General features: G+C 46.1%; 8 protein-coding genes across 8 annotated transcripts; 7 read left to right on the top strand and 1 right to left on the bottom strand.

Annotated features, from left to right (window-relative positions):
- Positions 1-508: 508 nt before the first annotated feature.
- On the top strand, positions 509-1,636 carry F4813DRAFT_148413 (carbohydrate phosphatase). Its single transcript, XM_049238921.1, has one exon. The coding sequence runs from the start codon at positions 613-615 to the stop codon at positions 1,609-1,611; it is 999 nt and encodes a 332-aa protein (XP_049097867.1). The 5' UTR covers positions 509-612; the 3' UTR covers positions 1,612-1,636.
- Positions 1,637-3,061, bottom strand: F4813DRAFT_148412 (glycoside hydrolase family 105 protein). The gene has a single exon (XM_049238920.1). The coding sequence runs from the start codon at positions 2,779-2,781 to the stop codon at positions 1,663-1,665; it is 1,119 nt and encodes a 372-aa protein (XP_049097866.1). The 5' UTR covers positions 2,782-3,061; the 3' UTR covers positions 1,637-1,662.
- Positions 3,062-3,658: 597 nt separating this feature from the next.
- Positions 3,659-5,968, top strand: F4813DRAFT_365684 (MFS general substrate transporter). Its single transcript, XM_049243949.1, has 3 exons — positions 3,659-4,473; positions 4,562-5,301; positions 5,374-5,968. Exons 1-3 carry the CDS (start codon positions 4,039-4,041, stop codon positions 5,825-5,827), a joined length of 1,629 nt encoding a protein of 542 aa, XP_049097865.1. The 5' UTR covers positions 3,659-4,038; the 3' UTR covers positions 5,828-5,968.
- Positions 5,969-6,442: 474 nt separating this feature from the next.
- Positions 6,443-7,470, top strand: F4813DRAFT_391180 (RNA-binding domain-containing protein; the record flags this gene model as incomplete). The annotated part of the gene is made up of 3 exons (XM_049247130.1): positions 6,443-6,667; positions 6,772-6,877; positions 6,941-7,470. The coding sequence occupies 3 exons, from the start codon at positions 6,443-6,445 to the stop codon at positions 7,468-7,470; spliced, it is 861 nt and encodes a 286-aa protein (XP_049097864.1).
- A 627-nt stretch (positions 7,471-8,097) lies between these two features.
- F4813DRAFT_148379 (uncharacterized protein) lies at positions 8,098-9,418 on the top strand. The gene is made up of 4 exons (XM_049238919.1): positions 8,098-8,453; positions 8,540-8,583; positions 8,755-8,980; positions 9,085-9,418. The coding sequence occupies exons 1-4, from the start codon at positions 8,248-8,250 to the stop codon at positions 9,221-9,223; spliced, it is 615 nt and encodes a 204-aa protein (XP_049097863.1). The 5' UTR covers positions 8,098-8,247; the 3' UTR covers positions 9,224-9,418.
- A 753-nt stretch (positions 9,419-10,171) lies between these two features.
- F4813DRAFT_148312 (uncharacterized protein) lies at positions 10,172-11,620 on the top strand. The gene is made up of 2 exons (XM_049238918.1): positions 10,172-10,776; positions 10,925-11,620. The coding sequence occupies exons 1-2, from the start codon at positions 10,397-10,399 to the stop codon at positions 11,484-11,486; spliced, it is 942 nt and encodes a 313-aa protein (XP_049097862.1). The 5' UTR covers positions 10,172-10,396; the 3' UTR covers positions 11,487-11,620.
- A 4,934-nt stretch (positions 11,621-16,554) lies between these two features.
- F4813DRAFT_381748 (glycoside hydrolase family 16 protein) lies at positions 16,555-18,007 on the top strand (the record flags this gene model as incomplete). The annotated part of the gene is made up of 2 exons (XM_049245712.1): positions 16,555-17,012; positions 17,071-18,007. The coding sequence occupies 2 exons, from the start codon at positions 16,555-16,557 to the stop codon at positions 18,005-18,007; spliced, it is 1,395 nt and encodes a 464-aa protein (XP_049097861.1).
- A 2,849-nt stretch (positions 18,008-20,856) lies between these two features.
- F4813DRAFT_381747 (glycosyl transferase family group 2-domain-containing protein) lies at positions 20,857-23,795 on the top strand (the record flags this gene model as incomplete). The annotated part of the gene is made up of 4 exons (XM_049245711.1): positions 20,857-21,264; positions 21,321-21,971; positions 22,123-22,573; positions 22,654-23,795. 4 exons carry the CDS (start codon positions 20,857-20,859, stop codon positions 23,793-23,795), a joined length of 2,652 nt encoding a protein of 883 aa, XP_049097860.1.
- Positions 23,796-24,438: the final 643 nt, after the last annotated feature.

Here is a 24,438-nt window from a genome sequence, read left to right as displayed (position 1 = left end):
GTTCCGCAAGGAACTCTAATCTATCTACGAGAGTCTGAGTCTATACATACTGAACATGTCCTTTGATCTAGATGTCTCATCTAGAATTTTGGCAGCTAGAGCTAAGCTAATAGGATATATGCCTCCTCGAACTTCACGCTTACCTACTTTTTGTAAGATCATTTACCCTCTACGTTCTAACCGTTGCATACGAAATATGTTGGTTGATGATTAACATTCGCCCTTGCTACCTATGTACGTGTGTACTTAGGTAGTTTAAGTAGGTATATATATTATAGATAGGTATGCTATCGAAGTAATCATCCTAAGTAGTACGTCTCTAAGCTATATTCGAAGTGAATACATAGACTTGGGGCTACAACACCAAGTCTCGATGATTAATATCATCAAATGTCTTATTCTTCAACTCCAATCTCAGGTAACACGATAATGGCTGGAATAATGGCTGGAGAGGATCGGCATCAAGCTAGTGACCCGTTAATTGCATATTGATTTTATTTTGAGGGCTAAAAATCCCCTTAGAGTTCGATCAGAAGAACGAGGCTTTAATAATAACACTCTCTTTGAATAAGACGGTCTGGACTTTGGAACTCTTTCAATTATCGAAGAGATATGACCGACTCCGACTTAACGCATCAGCTGCGTTCTGCCATCCCCTCGCAGGCGCATAAGGGATTGATCGATTCGGTACTGCCGACCTTGATTAACTGCATCTCAGACATTGCCATATCGCTCAGGACGTCACATCATGTCTCGCATGCGGGCAGCGCGAATGCCTTCGGTGATGATCAATTGAATGTGGATGTATTGGCCGAGAATAGCATCCGAGAGGCCATTTCGCGCTGTCCTTTTGTTGTGACCGCCAGTAGCGAGGAGGACCCGGTCGAACGACATGTTCAAATCCAGGAAGCCTCCGTCGGCAATATTCCCGAGGAGAATTATACGGTTGCGTTTGATCCTCTGGATGGCAGCTCTATAATAGCACCGAATTGGACTGTCGGTACAATTATTGGTGTTTGGCAAGGGAAGACAGCACTCGGCCAACCACCCGCAAGCAAATTGGTGGCATCTGTGCTCGGTGTCTACGGACCACGTACCATAGTCATTATTGCGCTACGCGTCCCAGGCTCCGAGCCAGCATGCCTCGAACTGGGACTCAGTGAAAACAGAGTCCACAATGGTGAAATTGAAGTCATCCGGTCTGCCGTTCGACTAGCAGAATCGCCATATAAAACCCGTTACTTCGCCCCCGCAAATCTCCGCGCAGCAGCGGACGACGAGAAGTACATGAGTCTAATTACGCACTATATACAGAACAAATATACGCTGCGGTATAGCGGCGGTCTTGTTCCAGATGTGGTTCATACGTTAGTAAAGGGTCACGGAATATATATATCGCCCGTGACTTCGACTAGCAAGGCTAAATTACGACGTTTATATGAACTGTTCCCTCTCGCGCTGATAGTCGAGTGTGCTGGCGGGACCGCGATCGACCCGGCTGACGGGACGAATATACTTGAAAGACCTTTAGGAGGCCTGAACGAAACTGCAGGACTGATCTGCGGGACAGCTGAGGAGGTAGAATTCGCGAAGAAAATTCTTCTTGACTAGGTGGGTTAATCACGTTGCCTGCACATCAGGGGATATGATATAATCTGCGGTTTAGATAAATACTCTTAGAAACTCAACTAGAGCCATGATGGCCATCGCCTGCCCGTACGGCATGCTCGTAATTGGAATATCCTTGTAATGCTGCAACGTGTGACCCATACCCGTACCAAAAGACGTATTCAGGAGCTCTCCATCGGCGTCAACATTATCTAGCACCGCCCGTATAGCCTTAATGGCCACGGCTTCATACTCCTTCCCGATATACTTCTTTCTCTGTGCTTTGAGGATCCCAAAGGCAAACCCCGCCGTCGCGCTCGACTCGACGTAAGAGCCTTCTTCCTCCGGTTGATCGAGAAGCGTGCGCCACAAGCCCGATGACGTCTGCAGCGGCTTGAGGGATTCACATTGCGCATTCAGTGTATCTAGAAGGTGGTTTCGAATCGGATCGTTGGCGGGTAGGTCTAGCAATTCCAGGAATTCAGGGATCACAATTGTCAGCCATGCGTTTCCCCTAGCCCATAAGGCGTTCGCGAAATTGTGGCCTCCGTCGTGGAACGTCCAGCCGTGGAAGAACAGCCCGGACTTCGTGTCGAATAGGTATTTTATGTGGATGAGAAATTGCCGCTTCGCCTCGTCGACGTAATGAGGCCTGTTAAGTAGCTTTCCAATCTTAGCTAGGGGCATGACGGTCATCATAAGCGTGTCATCCCATAGCTGCTGATCGTTCACCTCCAAATATGTAATGTGCTGCATGCCGCCATATTTGGTTCTCTCCAGGTCATGGTATGCCCATTCTCCCCAGCTGTCTAGCCAGGGGAGATAGGTCTGGTTTCCCGTCTTCTCATATACGTAGGCCAGTGTTAAAAATACAGCCATGGTGTTGATGTTCTTAGTAGTGCCCCCGGCTGCGAATCGGTTGGCAAACCAATCTTCAATAATCTTGAGATATTTTTCATCTCCGGTAAGCGAGTAGTAAGCCCAAATTCCGTTAAGGCCAATACCATGGGTCCATTCCCAGTCGTTCCATCCTTTTGTGTCGATTACGCGACCATCTTCTAGCGTTAACAAGAATTCACCCGTCTGGTCTTTGATGTTCACCAGCCCGTCGATGAGGAGCTGGATCTTAGCGTGGACGTCGCTGGACTTGATCCCGTGGATTTCCGCCGGCATCTTGGGTAAGGTAAACTTCTTATCTCTCAAGATGTCCGCAACTCGAGAGGATAATTAAAGAAGAAGGTGTCCAACTACGTCTATGAATATATCCGGAGTATAATAGACAAGGACTCTCTTAATTTTCTTGCTTAATCCTCTTGCTTAATCCCTTGTCTAATACTGTATAGAGAAAAAGGAACCGAATAATTTGCTTCACTCTAATACTTAATAATGCCTGACGTCCTTTAAGAACAAGGGAAGAAGGAAATTCGAGGAGCGTTTTCACGAGGAGTCAATAATGGTGCTTCTTTTGGTGTACTCCACATTGTGTCGTAGCGCCTTGAATGTCCCCAGTTGTCGGGATATCACTTTGTCGTAATACCCACGCTATTTCATGCCAATCTCTAAAATCAATATAGTACTGTTCATAAGATATAACAGATGAAGAACAGCACGGGGATCTTCTAAACCGAAGGAACACGGTTTCTGGGAATACGCAGCTGCAGCTGATCTTCAATGGGGAATTTGACTCCGATCCTGTTGGACGGGGCAATGGTTTCGGTCTAGCTGGCACCGAGGCTAGCTTGCTGAGGGGAAGACCCCCGGTGGTCGTAGGCTCATCTCTCCCGAAAAAGTTGGAGCTCCGTTGAGAACGGCAGGGCTATTCGCTTTGAGTAAGTCTAGCGTTCGGAAAGACTCTAGGTTAGATTTGTTATCCTTGGGGTTTTTATCCCCATCCCCCAGATTTTGGGGAAACTTGCCCCAGCTGATCTCCAGGGAGCCCCAGACTGCCCAGATTTGCCCAGATTTGCCCAGATTCTATTTCTGATAGCCTAGCAATACCTAGCCTAGCACTAAACTGGGCGCTGTTAGCTCGCTGAATATAGTCAAGTATTGATTTCTGAGATGATTCGTTGAAATGATAGGCCTGCATTATACCCCCGTCCCTAGTGCTAATCCGAGGAGGTGGCTCCCAGTCCAGGCCAATGTAGACAAATGAGAGTTCATAGAATGGTCGGCCATCGACCCCTTGGATGGTTCGCTTGCGATGTCACAGCGCCAATGCAAGGCAGTCTTACGCATTATGTGCTCGATAGTGTCGGTGTGTTAATGGTACGAGACGTGAATACATAAAAATGCCATAGTTCTCCCAACTCAAACTTTTAACCCCATCTCCCTTCTTTTTTTATCCTCACAGGTAGCCTTTTCCGCGTGGTGCATCTCTCTGCAGTCGCCGAGGCCTCCTGAACATCACTCCAAACGCACTAGATAAAGATGTCGTCTACGAAGGTGCCTGACCCTGAGATGGTCCAACCCGTGTCACCTCACCAAGACGATTCCGCGAAGAGGTATTCAATGGCGGAGGTAGAACGAGCACACTCGGCGCCTGAAGACATCGAGGGTAAGGGAGATCATGCGGACTACGGCAAAGTCGACAAGGAAGTCGCCAAATATTCGTCGGCTATCCGCATCAAAATAACGCCCGAGGAGAACATCAGACTACGGAAAATGATCGACAAGAGAATCTTGGTCGTGATGATCACGACATATTTCCTCCAAGCTATCGACAAAGGCACACTGTCCTTCTCTTCGATCATGGGCCTGCCGAAAGATACCGGCATGCTTACCCCCGAGGGAAAAGTTAGCCAAGACTTTTCTTGGTTGACTACGTGTATCTACATAACCATCCTCGTCGTTGAGTACCCGCAGGTAAGACCCGCTATCGTTGTTCCCAAACCTCTGAATTAGTTACGGGAGCCAGAGCCAGGGAGTGATACTGACAGCAAAACTATTTCAGAATTATATCATCGCCCGAGTTCCCGTCGCCAAGTACCTCGGTTTTTCTATCATTGCGTGGGGTGTCGTTTTGGCTTGCCATGCAGCATGCAAAAATTTCGTCGGGTTGGTAGTCGTCCGCACGCTTCTGGGGCTGTTCGAGTCGGCTTGCCAACCTGCTTTTGTGATCCTCTCCGCTATGTGGTATAGACGCGAAGAGCAAGCATCAAGGGTTACCTACTGGTATATGATGAACGGCGCGCAGCAGATTGTCGGCGGACTCCTCGCCTACTGCTTCACTTTGATCACGGACGGCCCCCTCAGATCGTGGCAGTGGCTGTTCATGGCTTACGGTATCATCTCCGTCATCTTCGGCTTTTTCGTCCTTTGGTGGATGCCTGATTCCCCGATGCGTGCCAAGTGCTTTAGCGAAGAGGATAAGCATCTGATGGTCGAAAGAGTTCGAGATAATCAGACTGGGTTGCAGAACCGAATTTTCAAAAAGGAACAAGTCTGGGACGCATTGACTGACCCCCAGACATGGTGCTACGCCGGAATTCAGTTCACCACGACTCTGCCAACTAGCGGCCTCGGCGCGTTTGCGAACTTGATTATCTCTGGAAGTCTAGGATTTACCAACCTTCAGACGCAACTTCTAGCTATGGTCCTCGGCTTTTACATCGTCATAGTGCTTCTAGGCTCGGTTTGGCTGGTGAAGAAGTTTAACCAGAACATCTTGACTATGCTGGGCTTCGTTATTCCGTAAGTAGCATGATCCCAGTTTCAGTTAGTACCTATCTAAGGATGTAACCACGACTAACACGATGTGTCTAGATCATTCGTGGGTACCATTTTGCTTATGACCGTGCCCAACGAGACCTTCGCGCAACATGTAGGACTGCTTATATCCTACTACATCACTTTATCTTTCTGGGCAGCGCAAACCTTAGGTCTCTCCCTGATGTCTCGTAATGTTGGAGGCCAGACCAAGAAGACTGTTGTGGTGGCTACGAATTTCATCTTCTGGTCGGCAGGTAACGCTATCGGTCCCCAAGTGTTTCTATCACGCGAGGCACCCAAGTATCATACCGCATTTGCAACCCATCTTGGTTGCTACGCTCTTCTTGTTGTTATCCTCTTGTTCTTCCGCTTCTATCTGTCAAGGCAGAACAAGAAGCGGGATGAACTAGCTGCGGCAGGTATTAGCGAGGCTCACGACGAGAGGATGGCTCACGCTTTTGAAGACCTGACGGATAGGGAGAACCCTAATTTTAGATACGAATATTAGAGTATCACATGTCTGGTGTTGAAAAGAAGGGTGGTAATGGATCTTAGTAGGTAGGTACCTATGTACATTAGCATTTCGAATCTATTGAGTTAGGTTAGGTACCTAGGTACCTGACCTAGGTATTTATCGGGCACCTAAAAACCTGATGTGTTCCGTATGCCACGTGCCGTAACGTTATTTTATATTATTTTAGAAGTCAAAATTTAGATTACGTACCTGGTATGTAGAACGCCTGAGGCAGGAAGCGTAGGTGCAATTACATGTATGTACAATACCTGAGTTAGGTACCTACATGTAACCTATTGAAGGAGGGCGGTACCTTCTGCAGCATATCAACATAGGTGATACCTCAGGTACCTAACCTAGGTATATCATAGAGTGCGCTAATGGGGCCGCGCTAATGTAACTCACACCCACCTTTACCGATTCTGGGATTTTCCAGCCTTAGCAACTTTTGTTGAAGCTTCAACTCTTAATTTCGATAGCTTCCATCTTCGCAGCCTTCTAGCCTTACAACCCTTTACTGACTAATCCTTTTACCAATTTTCCCGAGGCACTCAATTGGTTCTAGCCGGCTACTAATCTCTCTGTCTATATCGAATATAATCCTTCAATATGGATTATCGATCGCCTTCCCGAGACCGTTTTGAGTCGCGTTCTCCGACTCCCAAGTCGCGTTATTCTCGATCGCCTTCGCCAGTTCGACGACGTCGATCCCCTACAAAATCGCCATCTCCTGCCCCCCGTCGCAACGGCAGGCTCCGCAGCGAGAGCAGAAGCTTAAGTCGTGATCGTGATGACCGGGGTAGAAGTGAGAGTCCGCTTAGGGGCAGTACTAAGGTCAGTCAATTCGCTCTGAATATATCTCGTCACGTCTCCATCATCGCGTGATTTATACCAATCATTACTCCGAAATACCATACTAATTCTGATATTGTATTTAGATCGTCGTCGAAAAACTGACAAAAACCATCAATGAGGATCACTTGCACGAGATCTTTGGCCAGTATGGCCCTATCAGAGACTTAGATATGCCTGTGAATCGACGGTGTGAGTGGATTCGTGCGCTTCACTTTTTCTTGCACCGTACTCATATGGCTGAACTTTTCATAGACAATACCAATCGTGGTACAGCCTACATCCTCTACGTCCACGAGGCCGATGCCGAGGCGGCTATTGCCCACATGCATGAAGCTGTCCTTGATGGTGCGGTTATCAATGTTTCTATCGTTTTACCTCGACGCAAATTCTCGCCGTCTCCCCCGACTGCAAGCCGCGGCGCAAATATTGATCCTCGACTCCCGGCGCCCGGTCCTAGAGGTTCTACTAGAGCTGGAGGCGGAAGGGGAGGCGGATTCAGCGGAGGAAGGCCACCACGCTCGCCGCCGCGCTTTGGTCGATCCGGTCGTGATAACTTCGACACCTACCGCCCGCGATCATACTCGAGATCCCGATCTCCGCCTACCCGCCGTAACCGTAGTCCTTCGGGTTCTTACGCATCTAGATCTCGGTCTCCTCCGAGAAGACGGGGTGGAAAGAGAGAGAGCTACAATGATTACGATAATGATAGACGACGTAGTCCTAGCTATGACAACTTCCGAGGTCGCAGTCGTTCGCGCAGTCGTGGTAGGGGATACCGCTAATCCAAAGAACCGATCTCTTTTTTTTCTTTGCATGTAGATGGGCGTTTAGCAGGGAATAGGGAATACCGGATCATGGCAAGGAATTCTTCATATGAGGCTGAGATTACGAATTTGGTAGCAGTACGTTTGTTTATTTCCCATTAAGCTTCCCTACGTCGGCTGCTTATGGTTCTTCTAGGCCATCATGTCTTATAACATCCACGGCCATGATACTGTTGCACATTACGTACCTAATGTAGCTCGTCTAGTAGCACGTTCTTGATAATAACGGGATCGTCCCAACAATGCCCTAGCTACGTCGTCAAGAAGTTTCCCCGATACCTTGTTTCCTTGACAAATGACTGCTTCCTTGATTGTCGATACTAGTATTAATTCGTAGTGATTTATCATCAAATTTCACTCCTTTAAGATGGTCTCGGCGTTTAGCTCCATCGTGGATTCGATCCTGGCTCATTTCTGCGGATCCCCTCTATGTTACTTGATCGGTAAGCTATTCAGAACTATTTATTGCTGATTAATTGTATACCTTTGTCATCTACGTTATTCCTTAAACTGGAGCTAATCACTTCAGTCAGCTATATATATTTCATACCTTGACAGTATATATAAAGTATCATATCTATTATGTTCATCAAGTATCTAAGCCTAGCTAAATTAAGCAATTCTACGAAACCTATCTAGGTATACACATTGAACGCCACGACTCTTAAACTAAACACGATTCGGTCCAACTTGTTTTGCTTTTCAATTTTAGTTCTCTCGAAAACAAATCATAAAATGTCCTCGCCAGTCCAGCTATCCGCCCCCAGTCGCATCACTGCTTCCAACCTCCCTCTTCTAGAGGCCGGCTCCTCGAAGCCGCACTCGGAACCCGGAGTAGAAGTCCGCGTTGATAAACTCGAACCGGAACCTATTATGGGCGGCGAATTAAGAAGGGCTAGAGTGGCATCTAGCAAGAAACTGCCAACTGGCAACGATGGACAGTGGGTCTCGCTCTATATTTCCCTTTCCTTATAACGATGTAGTCCGTGGTATCACAGGTAATAGAAAGAGCTGACGAACAACCAAGTGGAAATTTGGAATTGGATCCTGTGCCGGGACTCGGAATCGTGCGTACGTATGCCCTCGTATCCCTCTTATTTCCTTCTCTCCCGGTTCTAAGCGGAAGTTGCCTATTCTGCTATGCCTAGAAGCTGTCATCATCTACGATAGGTCTTAGGGGTCGAACTCCACTTCTGACAATTCCTACAAATAGCAATTGCTGACCTGACGCGTTTCTTCTAGTTCCGGGTGGTCTTAATATGTACTACCTAGACATTGCGCCCAATATGGAAGGCGTAGTGCACCGTACGACATCTACGGATTATCTTGTCGTGTTGAGTGGAACTTTAAGCCTCATTACCCCCCCTGGCCCATTTGATGTGGTCAACGGGCGTGGTACGTATGGCGAGCTTGTCGAAACCCTGTGCAAACCAGGTGATGTCGTAGTTCAGCGCGGAATAATGCATGCGTAAGTTATAGATACCGAGGGGCAAACCGTTCGGCCCCCTCTAGCAATTTGCGAGCCTCGGCGTGTATACGAATAGGAGACGAATTCTGACAAATGATATATAGCCTATCGAACCGTACCAACGATTGGGTCCGTGTCATCGGTATGGTCGTGGCCTCGGAAACTAACCGTGTGCCGATCGTGGGATCGGGTCACGGGGACCCGCCAAAGACTACCGTCTTAAGTGACGAATGGCTTCAGTAGGCCAATCGGGGTGCTATAGGTCGGCAGGTGGACGGCGCGGGTATGGTAGCTATTCTATATCTCACTCATCTCTGGGTCATCTCGTGTGATGGTGTAACCAAGAAGCTACCAACTCACGCACCTTGCTCGGCTACACGAGGCTCGAAGACTGTAGGGCGGCCAATCACCAAAGAAGACACCTCCTAGGCTACCACGAGCCGCATCGTCGACTACCGGTGTTACCATAAAGGATTCTCATGGGCCGCTTGCTTTCGTTCTCGCTTAGATTGTTACATGGAAGTTAGATTGATAGCCTTATTAGAATTGTTTGCGGCTCAGGACTCCGCCGCAGAACCCGATATTCCCATTGTCCGCCTAACGCCGAGTGCACTGCGTATAGCTAAAATACTATGCAGTCTATCCGTACTACCTACGTGCTCAAATTAGGTGACACTATACCTAATATCTCATCTTCCGATTGTGTGCTTGAGCTGACTTGCTTGGCCACGGAAAGCCTAATGCGTGTACAACTTTCGAGTATAGCCGGATCTGCGCCAACCAGTATGCCTAACTCTTCAAGAAATACACTGCGAGTGGAAATAGCGAAGATCACGGCGTGCTTATTGATTCGTCATTCCTCAAGTTACGAATATATGCACGCTTTGTACCAGGCTCGCCCTCCAGGGTATGCTGTGGTGACTTGGTTTTTCTTGACACTTAGAGATCGTCTAAGAGAGGCCTAGTTGCGAGCCGCAAATGATAACGGCACAGGACTGACTCTACGTCGCAAGTTGAGTCCCTAGGTGTGTATAGAGCTTATAGTGGAGAGGACCACGGATAACAACATGGTGGTCTACTTCTTAGTATGGCAAACAGGGTAGGCTATTTTATCTTCACAGGACTGTTCACGAGAGCTTCTTTCGGTACGGTTGCTTAGAAGTGGGATCATGAGATATCCGATGCGGTACGTCCCGGCCCGTCATCTAACCTACATCCTTTGCTTCCTTTCGCCGTGCCCCTATTCCTCCTCAACCAGGAAATACGCTCGCTATAAGTCAGAAGAAAACTATAAAATGGCCACCTGGAAGCACATCCGAGTACAGCTCCTCTCATCACCATCACGGCGATTTCAACTCCAAGACGCAGACACATCAAACGTGACTATTTTGCAAAACTCGCGCGGAGAATTCAAAGATGCCACACCTTGCTATGTCAGTTCCCCCTAGCCCAGGGCCAATATCGGTCCTATCATCAAAGAATGACGACCAGAAGGCGTTCTACCGCGCCAAATTCAACTCGGCAGCGTACTATATGGAAGTTCCCGGGAAGATATCATTCCCAGATCCACCGCGTCCCCCAACTCCAGGGCCTCCTCGGCCACCCCCAATCCCTCCCCGTCCGCCGGTACCGACACCGCCACCCAGCCCACATTCTTCAGTAGAGATGGAGTGGCTACAGAGACTCGTAGCAGAGAATATCTCCATCCTTGCCGTTCTGGTTATGAATGGCTGGTTCGCCGCACGCGAGCCGGTTTCATTTCCCCACCCCCCTCGCCCACCTACTCCAGGCCCTAGGTCAGTATCAATGATCCTTCGTTAACCCCCTAGAGTGTGGTCACTTTGAAACATGGCTGTATTATTACGCACATTTGAAGAACATCTTCTCTCTCACCGGGGGTTATCGAATTGAGTGAATCATAGCTAACCGTGTATACCGTATCAGACCAGGACCGATCAACCCCCAGCCTGACGTGCCTACGCCGCCGCCTAGTCCACGCAGGTCCGCAGGGAGCGTAGATTATGAAGTAGTGGGGCAGGAAAAAGGCAATATCGGAACCGATGGTCTTGACATGATTCTATCGAGACGGCTATTCTATGAATATCTGGCCCGCAAGCCCGATATCTTATACACACCAGAAATCCCATCCGACGACCCCTGCGAAGGGAAAAGCATGAACATGCGGAAAGCAAAATACGAAGATAAGCTTACCGATGATCCAGATCGGGATGAAACCAGACTGCACACTCTCATATATGTCCCAAAGAGTGTATCGAGTCCCCACATGTCTCATCTCAATTCCTACAGAGAGAACGAGCCAGGTTCTCCAATTCAAGCACTACGCGCCAGTGCCGGAACTGTTAGGCACTTCCCAAACACTTCCAGTCTCTCGGGTATAGGACAGTCTGGAAGGACTTTCGGTAACGTGGCTGTCACCACTCACGGCTCACCTGCGGTTTCGGGCATATACTCTCGGCCGACGTCATCAACAATAACGACCGTATAAGCACGCTTCACCACCAGCCTCACAAGCCAAGCCCGGCGGATACCTGACGAACGTCAAACGTATACCTAAGCGCACCGTGCTGAGTCGGGTCGGAAAGCGGCTCGCAGACCTCTTTGACACATGCAGCAGTGCAACGCTGACGCGCAGGTTGCACGGCATAGGGCTGTGTCCTTAGGGCTGGTACCTTGCGAACTACGATTCGACGATTTAATCTTTCTTTATACCTTTCTCGCCCCTATTAGATTTCATGGTCTTATTTCTGTTTCATCTATCCACTTTCGTTTATTAACATGGGGTTCCCGTCGTCATCCAGCTGGCGTGGCGGATTTCCCCCCCTTTCCTTTTTATTTTTATTTTTATTTTCTTTCTCTGGATTTGCTTTTCTTTGCTTTTCTTTTTTCTTTTTTCTTTCTTTTTTCAGGTTAGACTTAGACGGCAAAGTATCATTGGCTGTCATGGCATAGACTTACTAGATCGAGTAGCGGCATCCTTCCTCGCGGAAGAGTTCCCCTATTCTTGGGCGGGGACTGGCAAAAAAAGGGAGGGAGCGGAGAACGGTGTCATTGGCATTCCTTGGTAGCGTACGATGGATCGTATTCCTCGCGAATTTCGGCAATTGTGAAGAGCTCTCTTTTTTTGTTTTGGTTCTATCACCACTTACGACATTCGACCGCCATGCTCACGCAGGACGTATGCAGAATAGACAAGGGTTCATATTTCCAATAGGGCTGGGCTGTAAGGTGAGAGACATCCAGGTCAGGGGATGTACAACATCATTCGCATTCGTTTAGTCTCGTTTTGTTTGTCTGTATGGGTCCGTGGGGGCTGTCGATCTTTTTTAGCCATGATGAAGAAAATCAACCAATCGTTCGTCTTATAGATGTTATACACGCAATAGCTAGATCTGAATAAGACTTTCATATTTCATATCAGGTATCTATATAGGTTACACATCAACTTACCAATATGACTTGTCAATATGCATTCCTTCTTGTCCTATGTTCGATAGCTTTTACTAGAAGTAGCAGAAATACTGACAATGCCCTCGGCCTTCGGTCCCGCACCCGCTCCCAAAACGGCGAACGAGTCTACATTTAACCACATTTAACCACATTTAACTGAACTACATTTAGCCCACTTTAGCTGTCATCTAAATTACCCCTTCCCCCTCTCCGCCTCTCTTCCACTGCCACCTATTAATATTTGTCTTTGTGGGTCTTTATAAGTCGTCGTTAATATGAAACTCTGACGTGCTGCTTAGTTGCTATTTACTATTTGCTAATTACTATTTTACTATTTTCTCCCTGCTATTTACAGTCTTGAGGGAAGCTTGACATACCATACCCATGTCTAAATCAATCAGATCAACTCCACATGATATCAACATTAACATCATGATAAATTCCCGGCCCCAGATCCAACTTATTGCCGTAGGCAGACCCGTGCACCTTGCCCCCATGCTACCATGTCAGCCTCCTCTAGTGTAAAGCTTGACTTCGCCGATCACCACATACCCATAATCCTATACGCTTATCATGCTTTCACTCCGGTTACCTCTATGCGCATACGATATGATACGAGACAGACAGTTCTAATACCAGACAGCCTTGTCGTATATAAGATCAGCGCCTCTTAGTTGTCGGATTACCTTGTGTTTCTATATCGAGCCCTAGTACCGCTATTAACGTTTCACGGCAATGACGTCTATCTTGTCGCCGAGAGTCATCGGAGATAAAATATAGCTAATCATATATATTGCATCGTCGAGGATAATGCCAAGCTCCTGGCACAATCTGCGCCTCGTTGGATGTTCTCCGAATAAAAACGGCTGTTTCAGGACCCGCTGGCGTTATCTAGGTCTCAGTATACTCGACGACTACGTCTAGGTTCTTATTAAGTGCAGCAAGACGAAGGGTGGAATGGAGGGGCATTTGAAGGAATAAGATTTAAATCGAGTATCTGAAGGACATGTGCCGGGTCCTTCATTAAACTCAGATGGTTATCCATCTACCTATAACTCACCTCACAACAGACTAACCTAGTTATTAGGTAGCTGGAGACTTCTCAAACACCTACCGTGGCAGGCCCTGTAGACAATTACGAGAACTAGATGCTTATTCTATTTTAGCACTACTGACAGGAACTAATCGGGGGTACTATCGACGATTGCAACTCCATACCGCTGCGTGGACGCCATCTCCTAGCCTCCTCGGGTTAGTATCCTATTTGGCGTCTCCCAGCTATCAGGTCATATCATTTATACACGGCTTTTAGAACCAACTTTCAAGTCTTTCTATTTTTGGCCGTCTTCAACGTTGAGGTAGGGAGATGATCCGCATCGATACTCGTAATAATATATGCCTCGTACTAAGACTCGCGGTTATAATTCGAGTACCCTTGAAGCAGCTTAGATTACTTTGGCTGCATGGCCCGTACTGTATATACACCCGAAATTTACATATTAACTAGTGTTGCTTCTATTTGCGATCACCACCAGGTAATCCTGCAATCCCAGCCACACGTATTAAGTAGGCATCATAGCTATATAAAGATACGAATTGTAAAGAATCAAAGGATATATAATAGTAAGGTGATACTAGCAGGTCTTATTATATTGAACTATGTGCATGGCACATAGGAAGCGTCAAACGAACGTGACTTGTTTATATATACGATAATCTCCATTAAAATCCTTTGTAATCATTCGCGTCTCATATTCTGGGGATGGAGGTACTGTTAGGATGCCAGGCAATACATCTAGAGGAGAGGATACTTTCAGTATCTATAGCCACGAGCTCCCATAGCTTAGGTTAAAGCTCCTTGCGGAACCACGAAGTTATTTCACGTCTTTTATGCCCATCTTGCGATGCACAGCGAGTATAATAATTATTGACTAAATATAGCTTCCTATAGCGACATTGAGAGGAATTTCAGATCTATGATACTCTGTTCCGATAAACTTAAACCTATGGATAAAAACCATCACCGCACACTAACGCTTATAACGGGTCATATGCAACGAAGGTAATATCTCACTTGACATTGCTATTAAGGTTAATGGCAGTTTGCCATCATAGTTAAAGGATATATTGTTACTAGTCATTTAATTGAAATGTATGCTAACTGGAGTAAACTCGGTACAAAATGAGTTTTCGGTTCTATTAATTAAAAAGATAGTATATCCCGTTTTTTATGATATTACCTTATTGCCCATAGTGTTAAAGATTTACATATTATAACATCGTTTGAAGCTGTGAAACATCTAATTGATTTAATGGCGAATAGGCTTTTCTCGTAACGGAGCGGAGCGTACACTTAGCAACTAACAACCGAATTCAAAACAACTAAATTTGGTGTGCACATCTTTGTAACCTAATGGTGTAAGTTTACAATATCCATTATTTGAATTAGTTTACAAGACGAGTGGCAGTATAAACCACTTTCTAAGATGATGTTATTTGGTCATACTGGTTTGCTAGCGGTATGCTTAAGCAAGGCTTAAGAACTATTTTAATAGTTATCGTATACGCATACTTTTTCACAAGACTATTTAGGATAAGATCACGAGGGTAGTAACAAGTCTTTAATGTACGATTTTTCTCTTTACGAAGGTAATTTATAAGGGTATATTTCACAGAATGACGGTAGCACATTTTATTTAAACAATAGTTTAGCTTTTTGCATAAAATGTTAAAATTTAAAGATCAATATTAATATAAACCACTCCAATATGATTGTTGGGTTTAGTGACGTCTATTTGAAAATAGTTATTTATTACATAATGCGTAAGTTAAGAAGAACTTAACCTAGATCTTAATGCGCATACGCTAGCTAAATGATCTCCGATTAAACCTTAATTTTGCTCGATAACTTTAGATAAGTTACCGTTTCCTAAATTTAGTAATGTTTGCGATTTGCATAACCCTGTGAATTTTCTACTTAACATATTTTCCATGGAGCTCTTATCAATACGGGTTAAGATAAGTGATAAGAGGCCCGATAGATAAGAATGCTAAAGATGTGAATCAGGTACTGCTATAGTCATGGAGGCTCGATGTATCTAAAGGCTCGAACTCGGATAAGTGCATGTTGGCACGGGTACTACGCATGGAAGTCTGGCCAACAATATTTTATCAGCTGGGCGGTACCATCGACACATGCGTTACAATTCTTTCGTCCACTCTGCACTATGTAATCTATTGATAGCTAGAATGTAACCATGCGTTGAACATTAGCCAGCCACCAGAATATTTAGGGCTTTCATTAATCGTATCCCATCTAGCGACTATCAAGCACCCATGCATGCAGAAGCATACCCACTTCCCTTATGGAGTCTAGCCTCGCTATTATTAACCCGTGTCATTCATCACCAGCACAATGGTAAAGGTCGACGCGATGAACACCGTCTCGAGTTCTCGTAAAACGCCACTTTCAATATTGGGGATTTATTAGCTCTCCTTTCCATGATGATAAAGTTTAGCAGATAACTTTTTGGAGCTAGCGTCCGCGTCTTACGCTTGACGCCCCTCCCCCACTTTTCACTTTTGTCAACTACACCCTCCCTTAGCAATGCTATACAGTTACGTAGGTAGGTAAGACCCCTCGCTACTACCTAAGTTTGGGCCTTGGGTACTGTGTAGAGCTTCAAGGGGGAAAGTGCACTTTATTGGTTGTACCTGGTCAAAGGGATAGATACATGTACACCTGCATTTCTAGACGTGCCCATACGGAGTATGAAGTATCTATTACATATACGAACAACCCAACGTAGTAGCACCTACCCATTGCTTACATGTAGGAACACAATGACCGCCTGAGATAAGGTACAGCGCGAACGTATAGTGATATGTTACCTAGGTACTTAACTTAATATGTGTTGTGTCATGTAACTATACTTTGTATTCTGTTCTCTCATAAATACTTTTCTATCAGCATTCAAGAATATATTTGGCCCTAACCGCAGTCTACCTCCTCTCTCTATTATACCATCCACTCATTTTGAGCTCAAGTTTTTCTTGTTCTTAAGTCTATATTCGATATCGCTTGCCAGTTCAAAACAGCGAATAAAATGGAACATCAGCAAGCGGGTAGTTCTTCTAACCCAACAACATTACCTACACCTAGTACTGATAGGAGTCCCTCGATAGATGATATAGGAGGCTCCCAACATTCACGTCGGGTAGAACCTGCAAACCCTCTCGCATCACCGTCAGTCTCACGTCCAGCATCTAGTGAGAGCTCTGGTGTTAATAGGCGACCAGCTGCGCCACGGTATTTTCACTCGCGAAGGATTAAGAAAGGAGAAGAAGTAGAGAAGCCCTGGCTCAAAAAGAAGGACCATAGGGAGAAATGGGTCACTATTCTTCCTATCACGGGATTCTTAGTGGGTTTGGGTATATCTGCTTTTCTGGTATGGGACGGGCTACGATCCGTCGCCAAGCATGATTACTGCTTGGTGCTTGAAGATAATTTCGCGACTTTCAACGATAACGTATGGACAAAAGAGGTCCAGGTCGGTGGCTTTGGGTAAGGCTAAACTTACCTTATTATGATATTTTTGTTGAAACTGACAGCCTATACGTAGCAATGGCGAATTTGAACAAACTACCGGAGGTGATGAGAATGTCTATGTACACGATGGTCATCTTTTCATCAAGCCGACCCTTCAAGACGCAAACCTAATCAACAAAGATTCTCTAATCAACCTCTTGGAAGATGGAACCTGTACTTCCAAGCAGCCATCTGATTGTATAGCTGCGACTAATACTACCGTCGGGAATGCAACCATCGTCCCTCCTGTTAAATCTGGCCGTATTCACACCAAGAAAGGCGCAACTATCAAATACGGCCGCGTCGAAGTTACCGCTAAACTTCCCGAGGGAGATTGGCTCTGGCCGGCCATCTGGATGATGCCCGTTAATGATACATACGGGCCTTGGCCAGCTAGCGGTGAGATCGATATTATGGAGAGCCGAGGGAACAACTGGACATACGCTCAAGGCGGCAATGATATCGTGTCGTCGGCTCTACACTGGGGACCAGATCCTAACAATGACGCGTGGTGGAAAACCAACGTAAAGCGTAAGGCTTTGCATACAACATACTCTTCTGGTTTTAATACTTTCGGCGTCGAGTGGTCCCAGAAATATCTATTCACCTATGTCAACTCCCGGCTCCTGCAGGTCCTCTACACTAATTTTGATGAACCGCTCTGGAGTCGTGGTGGTTTCCCTGAGGCCACCAGTAACGGTTCACGTCTAGTGGATTCCTGGTCGCGCACCGGACGTTTCAGCACCCCCTTTGACCAGAAATTCTACCTGATATTGAACGTTGCTGTTGGGGGCACTAACGGTTGGTTTGAGGATTCACAGAGCGGCAAGCCGTGGATTGACAATAATCCTAACACCAAGAAGGACTTTTGGAACGCACAGAGTTCGTGGCTGCCAACTTGGACCAGTCCGTCAATGGAAGTAAGCAAGGTTATCATGTGGCAACAGTGCGACGGGAATGAGGAGTTGTAATTGGGTACATGTCAGTAGTTGTTCAGGTTTCTAGGTATGAGAGGGCTTGGAAAGATAAGCGCACCCGACGTTTCTTGGTTTTACAGATAGATTATAATATTTATAATATTCATATAGCGAGGACCTAGATGTTACAAAGCATTAGGCTAGTCTACTAAGGGCGTTAATGGCGACTTGGCGATTCCAGATTCTTTGTCTAGGTACTCAATAATTTATTCGTGGTCGTGTCAAGCTACGCCTGGTTAGGTAGTTTACAGTACATATTGAAATCTACGACGACAAGGTAACTTTGTGGATGCTCAGGTGATCGACACTAACCCCTGAACTACCACATCGCTAAGCTGCTGTCTTAGGTTCTCAAGTCTCGACTGGTCGAGGCAGACTCAGCCGCAATGTTCTAACGTGCGTCTAGAACATCTACTGCATTTTGATATAGACAATGTTATCAGAGTGGTGTTCCCCTATATAGCTGAATACGATAGATCCGGAAGCGTATCTGACTAGCGTTTGATAAAACTTCATCTCGATTCCAAAAAATATTTATTTGCCTACTTGGCTTAACTGGGTAAATAATAAGGTAGGTAGGTATTTGATACCTACGTTTACACAGGCTAGGTAGTGAAGCTTTGGGGAACATGTAGACAGGTGAGTAGCCAGCAGAAGACGACGAGGCTTGCTGCGGTGTAACGCTCCATAACCTCAGGGGTAATCAATAGCTGAATAGTGAATACCCGAATTGCCGAGATAAAAGACGACACTTACTGAGAATTATGAAGCCATGTTAGATATAGTGATCTATACACTTCGAAGTGCGCAATAGAGAACATAGGTAAGCAATATCATTTGAAGTGTAACTGTGGATAATATGATCTATCAGAAATGATTATTCATTTCCTATCCCAAAGCAGCTATCATGATCCGGCCTATCTCTGTTTCTAGAAGTTCTCGCTTACTGCTGGGCGCTATGCTTCATAGCACAGACTAATAGTTCAAAACGCCATGGCTCTCTACCAACCATCTTGATGCAACCCATGCGACATGAATCGGGCCGTAGCTTACAGCTTTGTTACGCATCCAGGTCGTAGATAGGTAAGATACTTGACGCGCTCGCCTATTAGAAGAACTGTTGTTGAGAAGTCCGCATGCAGTTTGCGCCGAGAATACGAGAAAGATGACAGCGCTTGCAGTATGCATGAGTCTCGGCTGTGCACCAATCATATCTCACGCCTTTTCACTTTCAACCGTATCGTAACCATCGTGACAACGTGCCTCATCACACAGCAGTCATATACATCGGCCATCCGGCTCGATTTGGAAGAAACTAGGCCTTGGGTTCGCGTTGCTATTGGAAAATGCGCCTCTATGCCCGTAGGGTCGGTGCAGTTATATCTGCCAGAACTGCATATGCCAGTCACGAGGGCCCAGACTCCCGACCCAGCTCAGCATCAATATATTGCCTTGCACATTGGCTTTGGCTTGCCTAGATCCCCTCTGTTCTTGCTAAGCGACATTCGCCACCCCTCGTTATCTCTCCAACGATATCCGATGGAGTTCCTCTCAAGGCATCGGTGCCTTCGAGCTTCACGTGGTGCGTGTATTGTAGTTGCCGGGGCCGGGGCCGAGGCCCGAAGGTATCTGTATTCGCTATAGGCGTAGTCAGTTGATAATTAATTCAATAGTTGTTGTTGCTATCTATATTATATCCAACCACTTAGGCGGGTAGATACCTACCTAATATCGTGGAAAAACGAGCCGAGAAGATACTGTACATCCGCCGATTCCTAGGTACTATGTATGTAGTATTAGAAAGAATCCATGGCTATCAGGATGTAGCATCAGAAACTGCAGTCAGCTACGGTCTTATGTAACTCTTCATACGAAGCTCGGCTGCAATGGACTTTGATAGGGGTTATTAGTATAATAATTGGAAAATCCAGTTGCCCCTTCGCCTGTCCATCGCCTTGATCGAGTAGAACTGAGTGGCACTGAAAAGCGATTCACACATCCATCCCCTTGGCTTCTAGAACCATTGGGCCTCTATTTCTGTCGTTTGCCGTTATTTGCGGCTGAAGTTAGCCCGAAACCGTTGTTAATCTAGCAGCTATTGATTATATGTAAGCAAGTATTTATTCGAATCTATCTTTAAATCATACCCGAGTGGCTTGTGACTACCTATATACCAGGTTGGAAGCAACCTGATACCCTAAACTATATTGCTCGGACCGCAAGCCATTTCATACTATTTAAGTCGCACTAACAAGTAGAGTTCTAGCTAGTGTCTTGTCTTGTCTTGTCTCTTAGAAGTTCCGAGTGAAGGTTTACGCCGACTCAAATATCTTCATTTTTCCTTCTCGCCTTTACGTGTTTTTCTTGTTTCCTATTCTACGCTCTGACATTTTTTTTTTATCTCTCGGAAGCCTGCCACTCAGACTCCAAATAGGGGCCAACTGTAGTGGGATGCTGCCCCAATATCCGGATAGCGCAGATTATACGCGTGGCAGTTGAATCTCAACTTGGCAGCTTTATGAGCATAGCTGCTTTATTTACTATTGTAAGTTCCTCATGCCTCGTCGCTGTTGCAGTCAAATATCTTTCCACGCTGGGGTTGTAACCTGAATGGCTTCCCAGCGTAACTATGCCACGGTTGCTATTAAGTACCATCGCTTCTATTTCTCTTACTGACTACCGAGATGCTAACCTTGTTCGCCCCTCAGCCCACAGACGCTCTTTTTTTCTTATCAAGTCTGTGGGAATCAGCTTGATCCTGTGAAGGTGACCCGCGTAATCGGTCCTCTTTTCGTTCGTTTGGTTCAATAATTAGGTCCTGTGTCGATAAAATAATTCGCAGAATGGGCCTGGCCAACTATTTTAAGGCCAAACGGCCGACAGACGGAAGAAATGGAAGGTCATCTCAGTTGCAGAGTAGGGGGTTCTTAGCAGAGAGGGTCCTCACGGGGCTGATAAATCTGAATGATTTTACCGTTCCTATTGCGCCGTTGGGTTTTGGCTCGTCACGAAATTCGATTTCCGGGCGGTCCACACGATCTATGACCGGCCCGGTTTTTATCGACGATATAAAACACGAGGTGATGGTAAATTTTATATATCAACAACAGTGTTCGCATCTATGGGTTGGAGATGGGAGTGGAGATTTGGAGGGAGTTCTCCTCCGTAAGTCCAGGGGTTTTTACTTGACGTGTCCATCTTCATTAACGAATTCGACTATCGCGATGGCTTGCGCCGCTCTCAACGTTGAGGTAACGTCTTATTTCCGACGTCCGATTCAAGGCTATTCTTGCTAAGTAATATATAGTGCGCCATGACTGTCAACTCTAGGGTTATCAAGACATTCCTCTCGTGGTCTCCCGGTGCTACGGATGTGCCGTTGATGAACGGTCTTCGAATTCAAATCATGCCATCAGTTGACGAACTATCAAGAGCAAGAAAGCACCAGTTTGCAGCTTTCTTAGCAGCAGAATCGTTGCTGATCGTTTGGGACGATGATGCGTTACATCTCGTTCAACGAGCTCAAGCCATCGAGTCGGAGTTGATGGAGTTAGTCTGGCAACGTAGCGAGATGAGCGACGATGACGGAGAGAAAAACCCAGAGTATTTTTCCGGAGAAGTAGAACTAGACGAGGAGAGCGGCCATACCGATCCCGAAAAGAGACCGGTACATCTATTGAACACGTACCTCGTTTCTATCGTCATAACACTCATTACAATTTCCCTGGGCGCGGCTTGGAGACAACTTGCTATTGAAGTTTCGGTCGACGACAACTTCGCACGGTTAGGTCTAGTTGTTCTATTCCCAATTCAGGTTTTCTTCTCCCTATTCTTCGCCCAGGTCCTCGTCGGATGCATGGCCCAGATGTTCGGGCCTATCCGCCAGCTTACAATCAACTCCAAATACTATTCCGCCCGGCCACCTCCTCGGCTGGCAACTGTAACATTACCACATGTTGTAAGTGGATATTTTTATTGAAGTGTTGCTCTTTCTAGGTAACAACACGATATGATTACGCCTGCTGAGTGCTGTTTTAGCCCGGCATGAGGTTGTGGTACCCTCCTAGATGTATCGATGCTAATGTCTTAATTTGATATATCCACGATAGACCGTACAATGTCCAGTCTATAAAGAAGGCCTCACAGCTGTCATTCAACCCACAGTTAGATCCGTGCAGCGTGCCATCAGCACATACGAGCTGCAAGGTGGCTCTGCAAACCTCTTTATCAACGATGACGGTTTACAGCTTATCCCCGAGGAGGAGCGAATGGCTCGTATTGACTTCTACGCCAGCCATAGCATAGGCTGGGTTGCTCGTCCCAAACACGGCGAAAACGGCTTCCTGCGCCGCGGCAAGTTCAAAAAAGCTTCTAATATGAACTTCGGACTTATGATCACTTGCAAGGTGGAGGACAAGTTAGCACTGTACAACCGCGGCCCCGAATGGTCACAGATAGACGAGGCTTTCGCCTACGAGCAAGCGTTGAAAGAGGTTCTCGAAGAGGACGGCAGGGCTTGGGCTGATGGTAACATTCGTGTCGGCGACTATATTCTCCTTAGTATGTTCCCCCTATCCTGACCGTTTTAGAATACTGGCACAATCCTGGCTTCGACATAACAAGACTAACTATAACGCTAGTCGACTCCGATACGCGTGTTCCATCCGATTGTCTTCTAGATGCAGTTTCAGAGATGGAGCAGTCTCTCGACATCGGCATCATGCAGTTCTCTTCTGGTGTTATGCAAGTCGTGCACACATACTTTGAGAACGGCATTACGTTCTTTACGAATCTCATATACAGCGCCATTAGGTATACCGTCTCCAACGGCGATGTTGCTCCCTTCGTCGGTCATAACGCTGTGCTACGGTGGAGTGCAATTCAGCAGGTTTCGTACGAAGACGAAGATGGGTACGAAAAGTTCTGGTCCGAATCGCACGTCTCTGAAGACTTTGACATGTCCCTTCGCCTACAGTGTCGCGGGTATATTATTCGCCTTGCTGCATGGGCAGGAGAGGGCTTCAAAGAAGGCGTTTCTCTAACCGTTTATGACGAGTTAGCCCGATGGGAGAAGTATGCGTACGGCTGCAACGAACTGCTCTTCCATCCTATTCGGCAGTGGATTTGGAAGGGTCCCTTTACGCCTCTTTTTCGCCAATTCCTCTTCTCCAACGTCCGCTTGACATCAAAGGTCACGATCCTCTCATACATCGGTACGTATTATGCTATCGGCGCAGCATGGATCATGACTTCGGTCAACTATTTCATCGTGGGTTGGTTTAACGGGTACCTGGACAAGTATTATATCGACTCTTGGAAAGTCTGGTTCTCTATTATTATCGTCTTCAACGGCCTCGGCAATATAGGTCTAGCCATGATGCGATATCGTGTGGGAGAAAGGTCACTCGCGTATGCCCTGTATGAAAACTTCAAGTGGACATCTCTTCTAGCCATCTTCTTAGGAGGGTTATCTCTCCATATAAGCCAGGCCTTGTTGTGTCACATGTTCGAAATCGACATGAGCTGGGGCGCGACGTCGAAAGAGGCCGAATTTTCGAACTTCTTCATTGAGGTTCCGAGGGTTATAAAGAAATTTAAATTCTCTATGATTTTCTCGCTACTTTTCCTCGTGGGAATGGTCATCATAGCCGTCGCGCCCTTTATCCCGAGCGACTGGCGTATTACAGACTTTGTCGCTATCTTGCCCATGGCGACAGTGGTGAGCAGTCACTTCCTTTTACCTCTTGCGCTCAACCCTGCGCTTATGACTTTTTCGTGGTAACTGGGTATTAAGTATATATATATTTAATTGTTGTTATTATCGACAACGAATCTTAATTTTCTTCTTTTAAAAAATAAGAACTAAAATTGATAAACAACAAGCTCGGAGTTGTATTCTGAAGCTGTCAAAGGGCCTTGGTGTGTGGATGATTTCGAATACCGATTCTCGAATACCGATTCTCGAATTACGGTTAGACGTGAGCAATAAGAGTTTCTGAAGGATCATAGTGTAATAGACATAGATAGTTGCGAGAACGACACAGCATTTCTCATTCAACTCAAGCCCGTGTTGTAGTTTTGCATACGCTTGGTTGTTTCATTAAAATACCGGTAGACCGGACATATCTATAATGTACATAGGTATGTATGTATGTACATGAGGTACTTGGGTACGCATAAACAATTAGCTACATGTACCTAGAGCTATTGGTGTAGATCCAATACCACTAAATGTAACTGTGCGTAACTACCTAAGGTAGCCGAAGAGATATGTACATTCATATATTCAAGTATTTAAGTAATTATAAGACGTGCATCAGGTAAGTAGCATTACTTATTATCCGGTATATAATTGTACTTGCATATGAGGTAGATACATACATGTACTTACGTCATGTGTTAGAGGTTAAATGAAATTACCGGAA

This window comes from Daldinia decipiens (assembly GCF_022478715.1).
Source record: "Daldinia decipiens strain CBS 113046 unplaced genomic scaffold F4813scaffold_26, whole genome shotgun sequence".
Classification (NCBI taxonomy): domain Eukaryota; kingdom Fungi; phylum Ascomycota; class Sordariomycetes; order Xylariales; family Hypoxylaceae; genus Daldinia; species Daldinia decipiens.
Note: the sequence above shows the minus strand (reverse complement) of the source record. Positions and strands in the feature narration are given on the sequence as shown.